This window comes from Rhincodon typus, chromosome 7 (assembly GCF_021869965.1).
Source record: "Rhincodon typus isolate 14 chromosome 7, sRhiTyp1.1, whole genome shotgun sequence".
Classification (NCBI taxonomy): Eukaryota; Metazoa; Chordata; class Chondrichthyes; order Orectolobiformes; family Rhincodontidae; genus Rhincodon; species Rhincodon typus.
This window is the reverse complement of record NC_063338.1, coordinates 98,533,118-98,544,566: the sequence shown is the minus strand read 5'-3', so window position 1 is coordinate 98,544,566 and position 11,449 is coordinate 98,533,118. Positions and strand designations below refer to the sequence as shown.

Genomic DNA, 11,449 nt, shown 5'->3' with positions numbered 1-11,449 from the left:
ATTTGGAACAGCAAGGAATGATTAGAGATAGTCAACATGGCTTTGTGTATGGGAAATCATGTCTGACTAATGACCAAGTTATTTGAAGAAGCAACAAAGAGAATTAATGAAGGCAGAGCGGTGGACATGATCTATATGGACTTCAGTAAGGCAGTTGACAAGGTTCCACATGGTAGACGGGTTAACAAGATTAGATGACAGAATACAAGGAGAACTAGCCATTTGGATACCCAATTGGCTTGAAGGGAGGAGATGGAGGGTGGTGGAGGGTTGCTTTTCAGACTAGAGGCCTGTGACCAGCAGTATGCCACAAGGACCTATGTCCACTGCTTTTTGTCATTTATATAAATGATTTGGATGTGAACATAAGTGGTATGGTTAGTGAGTTTGCAGATGACACCAAAATCGGTGGTTTAGTGGACAGCAAAGAAGGTTACCTCAGAGCTCAACGAGACCTTGATCAGATGGCCAATGAGCCAAAGGCTGGCAGATGAAGTATAATTTACATTATTGTGAGGAGTTGCATTTTAGGAAGACAAATCAGGGCAGGACTTATACACTTCATGGTAAAGTCCTGGGGAGTGCTGCTGAACAAAGAGACCTTGGAGTGAAGATTCATAGTTCCTTGAAAGTGGAGTCACAGGTAGACAGGATAGTGAAGGCAGCGTTTGGTATGCTTGCCTTTATGGTCAGTGCATTGAGTATAGGAGTTGGGAGATCATGTTGCGGCTGTTCATGACATTGGTTAGGCCATTTTTCGAATATTGTGTTCAATGTTGGTCTCCCTGCTATAGTAAGGGTGTTGTGAAGCTTGAAAGGGTTCAGAAAGGATTTACAAGGATGTTGCTAGGGTTAAAGGGTTTGAGCTATAGGGAGAGGCTGAATAGACCTGGACTATTTTCCCTGGAGTGTCAGAGGCTGAGGGCTGACCTTAGAGGTTCATAAAATCATGAGTGGCATAGGGTGAATAGCTAAGGTCTTTTCCCCGGCGTGGGGGAGACCAGAACTGGAAGGCATAGATTTAAGGTAAGTGACATAGAAAGGAAACTGGAAACTAGAGGCATTTATGGAAATGAAAGATGCTTATTTCTCATTACTATGGTATTTCTCAGCCTCGTCTACTTGAAATTCCTAAGTGAATCTCAAGCATCTTTTTATGAAGGTTAATTATTTTCTATGTTAGAACTATGTGGAATGAGTGATATGTTTAAAAAATGAGATTAAAGAATAATTTTTTTGGAAGTCAGGTTTCGGGGTCCTTAAATGCATTAGGCTGAGTAAATGATGAACATTTGAGAGCAGCTGGATTTAGAACATTTTTGGTGGATGTCAATGAAAAATGGTGTTGCCCCTCACCCTGGGAAACAAACTTTTTTTAAAAATGTAGTTGAAAGTACTTTAATTGTAGAAACACTGACTCAAGTAGAAGCAATGATATTGCGTCCAACTTATCAAATATTTCAAGAGAAATTTTGTCCAAAGGCATTCAGAGGATAATTTCCCTACTGAATGTTATAATGATAATTGTTCCCTATGAGACAATGCACAATTGACAAAGTTTGACTGAAAAAGTTTAAGGACTGACCCTGCAAGTGTAAGAGATGCTAGCAAGAAATTTCAAAGATACAATAAATCAAGACAAATAATTGATTGTCAGATTATTTTACAAAAAAAATGAATGCAAATGGAGATTACTAGAGGCCCTAGAAGAGGGATACTTTGTATTATGTGGAACATGTAGTATGGAAAATCATTTTTGCCTATTTATTTTAAAATATTGTTTGGAATCTAATGTTTTAAAGACAGCACTTGACATTTTTAGGGAGGAACTGGAAAGATGTTCTAGTCTGCATATTTGCATGAAGGATTGACATCTTGTTTCTTACTTCATCTGGTTTCAGAATGAACATACTCACTGAAGATGTAGGATATCATGATTCCTGGGATATAATGTCCAATCGCAGCCAATGCTGAGCATCCAAGACACATCTTCAAACAGAACTGAAGGAAAATAAAAGAGTCAAAAGCAAGATTTAATCTTTATACCACAAAAAAACCCTCAGGGGACAGAGTGAAAGGGTAGTAAACACTGCTCAGTGTGCCACTCCTTGCCATCACCCAGCTCCCCTTCCCCATCACTAAGTGATGTGCCCTACCTTGCCTGGGTTCTGTTTCTTGTACTCCAGAACTTCCTTCAGGTAGACGTTAAAGGCCACACAGCTTTCAGCAAGATAGTGGCAAAGATCAGGCAGCCTGAGGAGACGAGGCCTTATGGAGTTTCCATCACTAGTTACAGAAGAGAAACAACCAATTAAATTTAGCTCAATTTAGAATGGAACTAAATTCTGTGAACAATTTAGTTCACAGAAATCAGGACTGCAGAAGGGGATTATGATCAGAAATGGTTACATTAAACCCTGTCTTTGAAATGAGGGTTAAACGCAGTGCCAACAAAGTCAACACTAATAGGTGTGCCCCTTAATATTTCCAGGTGTTACTATCGCTGAATTCCCACTTTTAATATCTTACAGGTTACCATGGATCAGAAACTGAACTGGACTAGCCGTATAAATTCAATGGCAGGTTATAGGCTAGGAATTCTGCATCAATTAACTCACGGAATCTCCAATGGCTGTCTACTAGCTACAAGGTACAAGTTAGGAATGATAGAATACACCCGACTTGCCTGGATGAGTGCAGATCCAACACTACGCGAGAAGCTTGACAACATCCAGGACAGAGTAACCCAACACCTATAACATTCACATCCTTCGCCACTCAGAGCAGCAGTGTACACCATGGATAAAATGCACTGCAGCAACTTATCAACGTTCCTTCAACAGCACCTTCCAAGCCCCAATCTCCATCACCTGTAATGTTAAGGGCAGCAGAGAAATGGGATCTCACCACCTCCAAGCCACACCCACTCCCTACATGAAGCCATATCATCATTCCTGCAATGACCCTGGGACAAAAAGTCCAATAACTCTCTACCTAACACCACTGTGTCAGTACACCACATGAATGCAGTAGCTCAAGGTAGCAGCTCAGCAACACCTTCTCTTGGGCAATTTGGGTAATTGGCAACGCAGTGATCATGTCAGTGTTTGTAGTTGAGCCCCAGCTAATGTTCTGGTGACATGGTTTCAGATCCCACCACAACACTCGTGGAATTTAAATTCAATTAATAGCTTTCAATTTTAATACTAGCTTCAGTATCGTTGACTAAGTAACTGTCACTTGGGTAAACTTTTCTACTTCACTAACATCCTTTGCGAAAGAAAACCTGCAGTCTTTATCTGGTCTGGCCTATGGGACTCCAAATCTAAATAAAATATGGCAACTTTTAATTGTCTTCTGAAATAATCAAGCAAGCCACCCAGTTCAAGGACATTTACGGATGGCAATGAATGCTGGTCTAGCCATCAATATCCACATCTTGCGAAATATCTAGATTTTTGAAAAACATTCTAAGATTCATCCACCCTGACACCAATGATGTCAGAAGTAAATGCCACCAAAAGGATGTTGATAGTGGGGATTCAGTAATTTTATATTCATTCACAGCACACAGGCATCACTCTCCAGGCCAGCATTTATTACTCACACCTTACTGCCCAGAGGGCAGTAGTCAACCACATTACTATGTCACAGGTAGGCTAAACCAGGTAAGGATGGCAGTTTCCTTTCCCTACAGCACATTAGTAAACCAGGTGTTATTTTTCCTGAATCAGCAATAGTTTCGTAGTCATCATTAAACTCTTATTTCCAGATTACTGAATTCAGACTCCACCATCTGCCATGGCAACAGTCAAACCCAGATCCCGAGACCATTACATGGGTCCCTGAATTAATAGTCCCAGCAATAATACCACGAGGCCACCACCGCACCACCAAGAGTGTTCACAGCAGATGTGAGAACACAACACAAGACAAACCTAACCTAGATCTCCATAACTGATTCTGGGAAGAGGGAGAAATCTAGGTTATTTGCGTTTCTGAAACAAAAACAGAAATTGCTGGCAAAACTCAGCAGGTTTGAAGAAGTGTCACCGAACTCTGAACCCTGCTTTCTCTGCATAGATGTTGCCAGACCTGCTGAGTTTCACAAGTAATTTCTGTTTTCCTTTCAGATCACCAGCATTCATAGTTCCGTGTTTCGTTTGCATGTCTGATCAGGAGGAACTTATTCTGTTTCACAGTATTCATATGATCCCTACAGTGTGGAAGCAGGCCATTCAGCCCATTGAGTTCATACCAACCCTCCAAAGAGTATCCACCCAGTCCCATCCCCATCCCCTTACCCTGTCACTGTTTCCCATGGCTAAGACACCTAACGTGCATATCTTTGGACTGTGGGACAAAATCAGAGCACCCAGAGGAAACCTATGCAAATTTCACACAGATAGTCACCCGAGGCTGGAATCAAACCTGGGTCCCTGGTGCTGTGAAGCAGCAGTGCTAATCACTGAGCCACCCTTAACACCTGTTTGTGTTACTCAACAAGAAGGTAGGTGTCTCCAACAGATCCTGGCTAATGCAACCAGAATCAGTCCTTCGCAGGCCAGCCTGTGAGAAGCTGTGCATGCAGATTTACTCAGCACGACATGATCAGTCTCAAAAGAACAAACCCAGCAGTAAATAAAAGTAAAATACCGCAAATGCTTGAAAAATCTGAAACAAACACAATGTTGTAGAAACTCAACGTGTCCGGTGACATTTGTGGAGAGAAAGAGAATTAATATTTCTCTGCTCAGATGTTGCCAGGCCTTCTGAATTTCTCCAGCATTCACTGTCTTTGGTCCAGCTTCATCAATCCTGGGAGAGTCAATGCATTTTTTGTTTACCTACTGTCTGCATAGAAGCTTATCACTCTGCTGCTTCTCAAAGATTAATTATTTCAATCTTAGGTGCAGGGTCACACAAGCTGATGCCAAGAAAGAAGCATCAGCCTAGCTTGTGGGCATCAGTACTGCAGCTGAAGATGGCACTCCAGGTATTCTTAGGTTAAGACAGTGTTTGGTTATGTCGTCCATTGAAAAATGATTCAGATTCATCAAATATAATGGAAAAAACATACCTCTCACCTTCATCCATGAGGCGCTGGACTGTATAAAAATAAAAGGTAAAACACTGTCACTCTCTGCACACACTGACATTAATTTCTAGGTTACACTGAGGGCTCCACTCCAGGGAGTGGTTCAAGAGGGAACGATCTCTGGGTGGTTACTATGGACTGAATCTTTTGGCTAATTGCTCGCCACGATAAGTTTTTGGAGGGATGCTCATGAAGGCTCAGTGTAATTTCCCATCACATCTTATCAAGCATGCTTCATCAACTCTCCAACCCTGCCCTATGGTATCCCTCATATCTGATTCTAACCCTATCGTACCATGCACCGCTCCCAGAATAACACTCTATTCCCCAGATAGCCACTGAAAGACCAGCATCTGTGCAACCTGGACAAGTGTTGGCATTCGGTGTTACCCAAATGGCACAGCAGCCATAAAACATGCTGCCCACAGCCAACCAGGCTACACTCCCTCATATTTACAACTCCATTCTCTCACCCTTGTTATTGTCTATCACATCACACCATTTACTTGTCTTTAGCTACATCCATGCACATCTGAATACCTTCTCTAGGGTCAGCGCTACTTTGTCCCTGTTTCCACCCACATCTTGTCATTACCCAGTAGGGAAAATGTGATGTGGAGGTGCCAGCGTTGGACTGGAGTGGACAAGGTCAAAAATCCCACTACACCAAGTTATAGTCCAAGTTTATTTGAAGACGCAAGCTTTCGCAGTCTCACTCCTTTAGGTGAGAGTAAGAGAGGTGGTATCAGACACAGAATTTATAAGCAAAAGATCAAAGGGTCATAGAACTGTTGCAGTGGAAATAACAATTGGAGAAGTCTAAACGTGCACTTGTATTGACAGCTACCGGTAGTAAACATAAACAAAATGACTAGAGGTAGCAGGTTGGCCTCCCAATGCAATCCAAATGCTGGCATCACAACCAAGGACTATCTTATATTCTATAATGGTCTTCTGCATCCAGTTCATGTCTACTGGAACAAAGTGCCAATCAGACCCTGTGTGGTTCGAGGTGCCTGATGCAGCTGAGCTCCGACATCCACAAGGGGATCTTTCTTATCACTCTCCTTGCATGGCCACTCCCATTCCTCCAGGTCCGCAGCATCTATCACTTTGCCTGCTGTTTGACCCAACTGGCAAACAAACGACACGTGGTAAAATAGGGTTAGGATCGGAAGTGAGGGGCACCATAACGGAGGGGTTCGATAAGGCAATGTAAAACTCGTGACCAATGGCATGGTCACCTTTGAAGCGCAAACACATCTACTGCATGCATTGAATATGGGAAAAGGTACAATTACGAGTTAAATGTAGCTGGATTTTGCAAAATCATGCTTCATGGCCATTGATCACATTGATATGCTGCTTGATGCTGCGCAACATAGAGGTTCCTCACAGCCAGCAGCAAGCTGAAATTGCCAGGTACCCATTCTGACTTCCAAGGCAAGTTTTCTTGACATCCAGATTATTTGGTGAGGTTAATAAAATAAGAAGCTGAATATTGATCAGGTTAGTTGAGGTGCCATTGCGTCCCAGCAAGAAACTCGCCTCGTCACTCAGCAAATACACAGAAGATGTAGCAAGTGGTTTCTTATGTCAACTGGCCTCTTAGAACGTCTCAGATTGTGCCATAAGTATCACGATAGCTCATGGTGGTCAGACTCCAGTACGATTCTGCTGTGCATATGTGGATAATGTAGGGGCAAAGCGTGTGGTCTTGCTGTTCAGGTCATCATATCTGGGAGATACTGGCGAGGAGGGACTGTGGTCATCAGTGGCAGGGACTTTAGAGGTCACTGGATTGGTGTTCATCGTGGACTGTGTGCAGAGAAGGGCTCAGCTTACCAGCAACATGGGGTAACAACTCGCTCTTCCAATTGTCCAGGAATACAGTGGCCAGCGCCGACAAGCTAATCAGGAAGATTGGACGCAGCGAAGTAGAGGAAAACAACCTGAATGTGGGAAATGAAAGGGAGACGTCACTCAAGACAATTAATTCACATATATACCAACTCAGCATCGTAACTACAAAGTCTGGGCTTGAAATTCCTTTCCAAAATCACCTACTCTGCCAACTGGTTTGAAATTTACCCTGTTCAGATTGCAGCCCCATCCACCTGACATTTAGCAGATCTTCATAATATGGCACAGGAAGCTGTTTGGTCATTTTGAAAACACTGATCAAAATTCCCTTGTAGATTCTCTGCTCTTTGGAGAATACCACCGTTTATAGAAGGAATAGGAATGGGCATTTGGTCCCTTGAGCCTGCTTCAATATTCAATATCTCAGTTGATCTTCTACATCAATTCTACTTTTCCACCCAATAGCCATACCTCCCAAAGTCCAAGAATTTATTGATCCCCATCTTGAATTTACTGACAAACTAAGCATCATCAGCCTTCCTTGGTAGAGAATTTGAAAGATGTGCAACTCCACAAGTGAAGGAATTCCTCATCTCAGTCTGAAATTACCAAATCTACATTCTGAACCTAGAGTTTCTCGCTTTGATGTGAGAGACTAACATTTCAGTGTTCGCCTGTCAAGCCCACCAAAAATGTTACACATCACAATCAGATCACTCTCATTCTTCTAAACTCCTGAAAATATTCAGTGAAATTCTCTTCAAATATGACATTCCTTCGCACCAAGAATGAATTCAATAAATTTATAAGCAAAAAAAAAAAGAACTATGCCCATCCTATTCATATATTTGTCAAGACGCCTCTTAAAAGTCACAATAGTATCTGCTTCCACTACCTCCCCCAACAGCGAGTTCCAGGCACACACCACCCTCTGTGTAAAATACTTGCCTCGTACATCATCTTTAAACCTTGCCCTTCGCATGTTAAACCCAGGGCCCCTGGTAATTGACTCATCCACCCTAGGAAAAAGCTTCTGATATAGCAGCTTTAACATAATAAGCAATGTGTTGTTCATGAGCAAATGGGACACAACACTGGACAAGGGGCAAATGAACAAGAGACACAAGTCACTTAGGTAAGCTGACTAAATAAAAAGCAGAGAAGTTCAAAAGGATATATTTTGGTATGTGGGCAACAAATTCTGGCCAGCCAGTGACACCCACATCCCATAAATGAGTTAACAAAATGATGAATAAGGGAAGAATATAAAAGGATATAAAGTTGAGTTCAGGAAGACAGAGAATGGCAGACAGACTATTTCAGGCAGTAGAGCATTTAGGAAATCTGTTAAAAACAGATTTATGAATGCTTATGCAAACTCTATTTCTCTATATATACAGCCAATAATCTCAGATGCTATTTAACATAAAGAATATCCTAAATTTATAAAATGCTTTTGTGTAGGTTAGGTGGATTAGTCATGGGAAATGCAGTGTTACGGGGACAGGGAGGGTGGGGAAGTCTGGGTGGGATGCTCTTTGGAGAGTCAGTGTGGACTTGACATGCCGAATGGCTGTTTCCATACTGAAGGGATTCTATCCTTTTCACAACCATGGACATTTAAAGGTCACAAGACACAGGAGCACAAGTAAGTCATTTGCCCATCAAATCAGCTCAGCCATGAAATGACGGCTGGTCTATAGTCCTCAATTTCACTTTCTGCTGTTTCCCCAATACCCCTTGATTCCCTTACTGATGAACAATCTGAATATATTTAACAACCCAGACTCAACAGCCCTCTGCCGGAAAGAATTCCACAGATTCACTACCCTCTGGGCAACTCCTTATTCAGGTTATGCCCTCTGGTCCCAGACTCTCTAAAAACAGGAAACAAATTCGCTGCATCTACGCTGTGAAACACACAAGATTCTTAGGGGCTCCAATGTGGTCTTCCCTCATTCTTCCAAACTCCAATGCGTACAAGCCCAATTTACTCAACCTTTCTTCATTATAAAATTCTTCCATCCATAGCATCAACCTAGTAAACCTTCACTGGTTATAGCATGTTAGATGCAGTCCACTGAAATGCTTCAAATCACAGACACTGCTTTCTGTAGAAAATGAGCATCAATTTGGACAAACACTCAATATGGAAATCAAGTCTGAGCAAGAGTGGAGTCATAGACTTTTTATAGCATGCCAAACGGTCTTTTCAGCCCATTTGCTGCTGGTTATCAAATATTCATCTATTCTAATTCTATTTTCCAGCACTTGGCCTGCGGTCTTGTATGATGTTTCAAGTACCCACCTAAATAACCAAATAATTTCATTTTGTGATATGCATTTAGGAATAGATCTGGCCTCAGGTGCCAAGGGAGAATGTTGCTTCCCCTCAAGTTCTGGGGGAACAATGGCCCCCGTATGAAATCCCGGCCCCCTGCCCCTCTCCCCCGGCTCCAGGATAGGGCTGAAAATCTAGGCCGGGGATGGCAGACAGAGACATTGGCCCCAGTAATTCTCCCGGAATCACGACTACAGAAGCGTGTCCCAATCAGTGACAGGGGATCTTTACCAGAAGAGGCCGGAGAGGCCGAGCAGCATCAGGCCGCTTTGTAGCGGCCGCTCCCACACCAACAAGCTCTGCAGGTAGATCAGGGCCGGCTCACATCGACACAGTAGCCGCCGCCAGAGCTCCTCAATCCGCTGCACATCCGCACCGTCACCCGGGGCTGAAGACCAACCTTCCCCCCCTCCCTCTCTCCCCAATCTCTCCAGCCCAGGGCCCGAACCTTCTGCCCAGGGTCCGAGTCCTCCTCTACCTAGCTCGCCAGTTTCCAGTCTCGTTCTCCCAAGCCCCTCGCCAGCAGGCCCCAATCGCCCGTTTCCAGGCCCCTCTCCCCCGGCTCCGGGCCCCTCTCCCCCGGGCGCCCCGGCTCCGGGCCCCTCTCCCCCGGGCGCCCCGGCTCCGGGCCCTTCTCCCCCGGGTCCCCCGGCTCCGGGCCCTTCTTCCCCGGGTCCCACAGGTCTGTCTCGGGCGAGTGTTTCTAGTTCTCCCTCAGCCGCCGACATCTTGTATTATTGTTGTTAGTGCGTCAGGATCCGGAACTAGCGTCATCAAAAAAATCTCACTTCCGCTGGTCCTCAACGAACCGACTGAGGAACCATAGCAACAGACCCCCACCTAACTCCAAACCCCGCCCCTATCTCTAAACTTCTCCCCTTGCCCATATCCCCACTTAATCCAAACCCCGCCCCTAACACAAATCCCGCCCCTAGCTCTATACTTCGCCCCTAACCCAAACCCCGCCCCTACCTCCAAACCCCGCCCCAACCTCCACACCCCGCACACACCGCAATCCAAGCCCCGCCCCTAAAGCTAAACCCCGCCCATTCCCCTAACCCCGCCCCCGTGGAAGTTTCCAGTTCTCCAGGTTTGATAGAACAGGAGGATGCAGCCTTGATTGTTCGCAATGGCAGGTTAAAACATTAAGTTTTAGTTCTTAGAATCCAATTCGGCTTTAGCTCAATGTCAGTAACAGGGAAAATCGAGTTATACTGGACGGAAACAGTTTATCTGCGCTGACTAGACATCCTAATCCGACCTACTCCCATTTGTCAGCATTTGGCCCATATCCCTCCAAACCCTTCCTATTCATGTACCCATCCAGATGCCTTTTAAATGTTGTAATTGTACCAGTCTCCACCACTTCCTCTGGCAGCTCGTTCCATACACACACCACCCTCAGTGTGAAAAAGTTACCCCTTAGGTCCCTTTTAAATTTTTCCCCTCTCGCCTTAAAACTATGTCCTTTAGTTTTGGAATACCACACCCTGGGGAAAAGACCTTGTCTATTTACCCTATCCATGCCCTCACGATTTTATAAACTTCTTTAAAGTCACCCCTCAGCCTCTTGACACTCCAGGGAAAATAGAATATAGAACAGTACAGCACAGTACAGGCTCTTTGGGCCACGATGTTGTGCCAACCTATTATCCTACCTCTGACATCTCCCCTATACCTTTCACCAAACACCTTAAAATTATGCCCCTTGTAATAGTCATTTCTACCCTGGGAAGAAGTCTCTGACTATCCACTCTATCTATGCCTCTCATCATCTTGTGCACCTCTATCGAGTTACCTCTCATCCTTCTTCACTCCAATGAGAAAAGCCCTAGCTCCCTCAACCTTTCCTCATAAGACCTGCCCTCCAGTCCAGGCAGGATTCTGATAAATCTCCTCTGCACCCTCTCTAAAGCTTCCACATCCTTCCTATAATGAGGTGACCAGAACTGAACACAATATTCCAAGTGTGGTCTAACCAGGGTTTTATAGAGCTGCAGCATAACCTTGCAGCTCTTAAACTCTATCCCCTTGCCAATGAAAGCCAACATACCATACGCCTTCTTTACAACCCTATCAACTTGGGTAGTAACTTTGAGGGATCCATGGACGTGGACCTCAAAATCGCTCTGTTCTTCTACACTGCC

The 11,449-nt window shown here is 44.2% G+C and overlaps 1 protein-coding gene across 1 annotated transcript; it reads right to left on the bottom strand.

Moving 5' to 3' along the window:
• Positions 1-1,887: 1,887 nt before the first annotated feature.
• LOC109925538 (reticulophagy regulator 2-like) lies at positions 1,888-10,060 on the bottom strand. Its single transcript, XM_020525475.2, has 5 exons — positions 9,534-10,060; positions 6,944-7,050; positions 5,081-5,108; positions 2,157-2,286; positions 1,888-2,001 (listed from the first exon to the last, which is right to left on the bottom strand). Exons 1-5 carry the CDS (start codon positions 10,028-10,030, stop codon positions 1,888-1,890), a joined length of 876 nt encoding a protein of 291 aa, XP_020381064.2. The 5' UTR covers positions 10,031-10,060.
• Between the last annotated feature and the right edge of the window lie 1,389 nt (positions 10,061-11,449).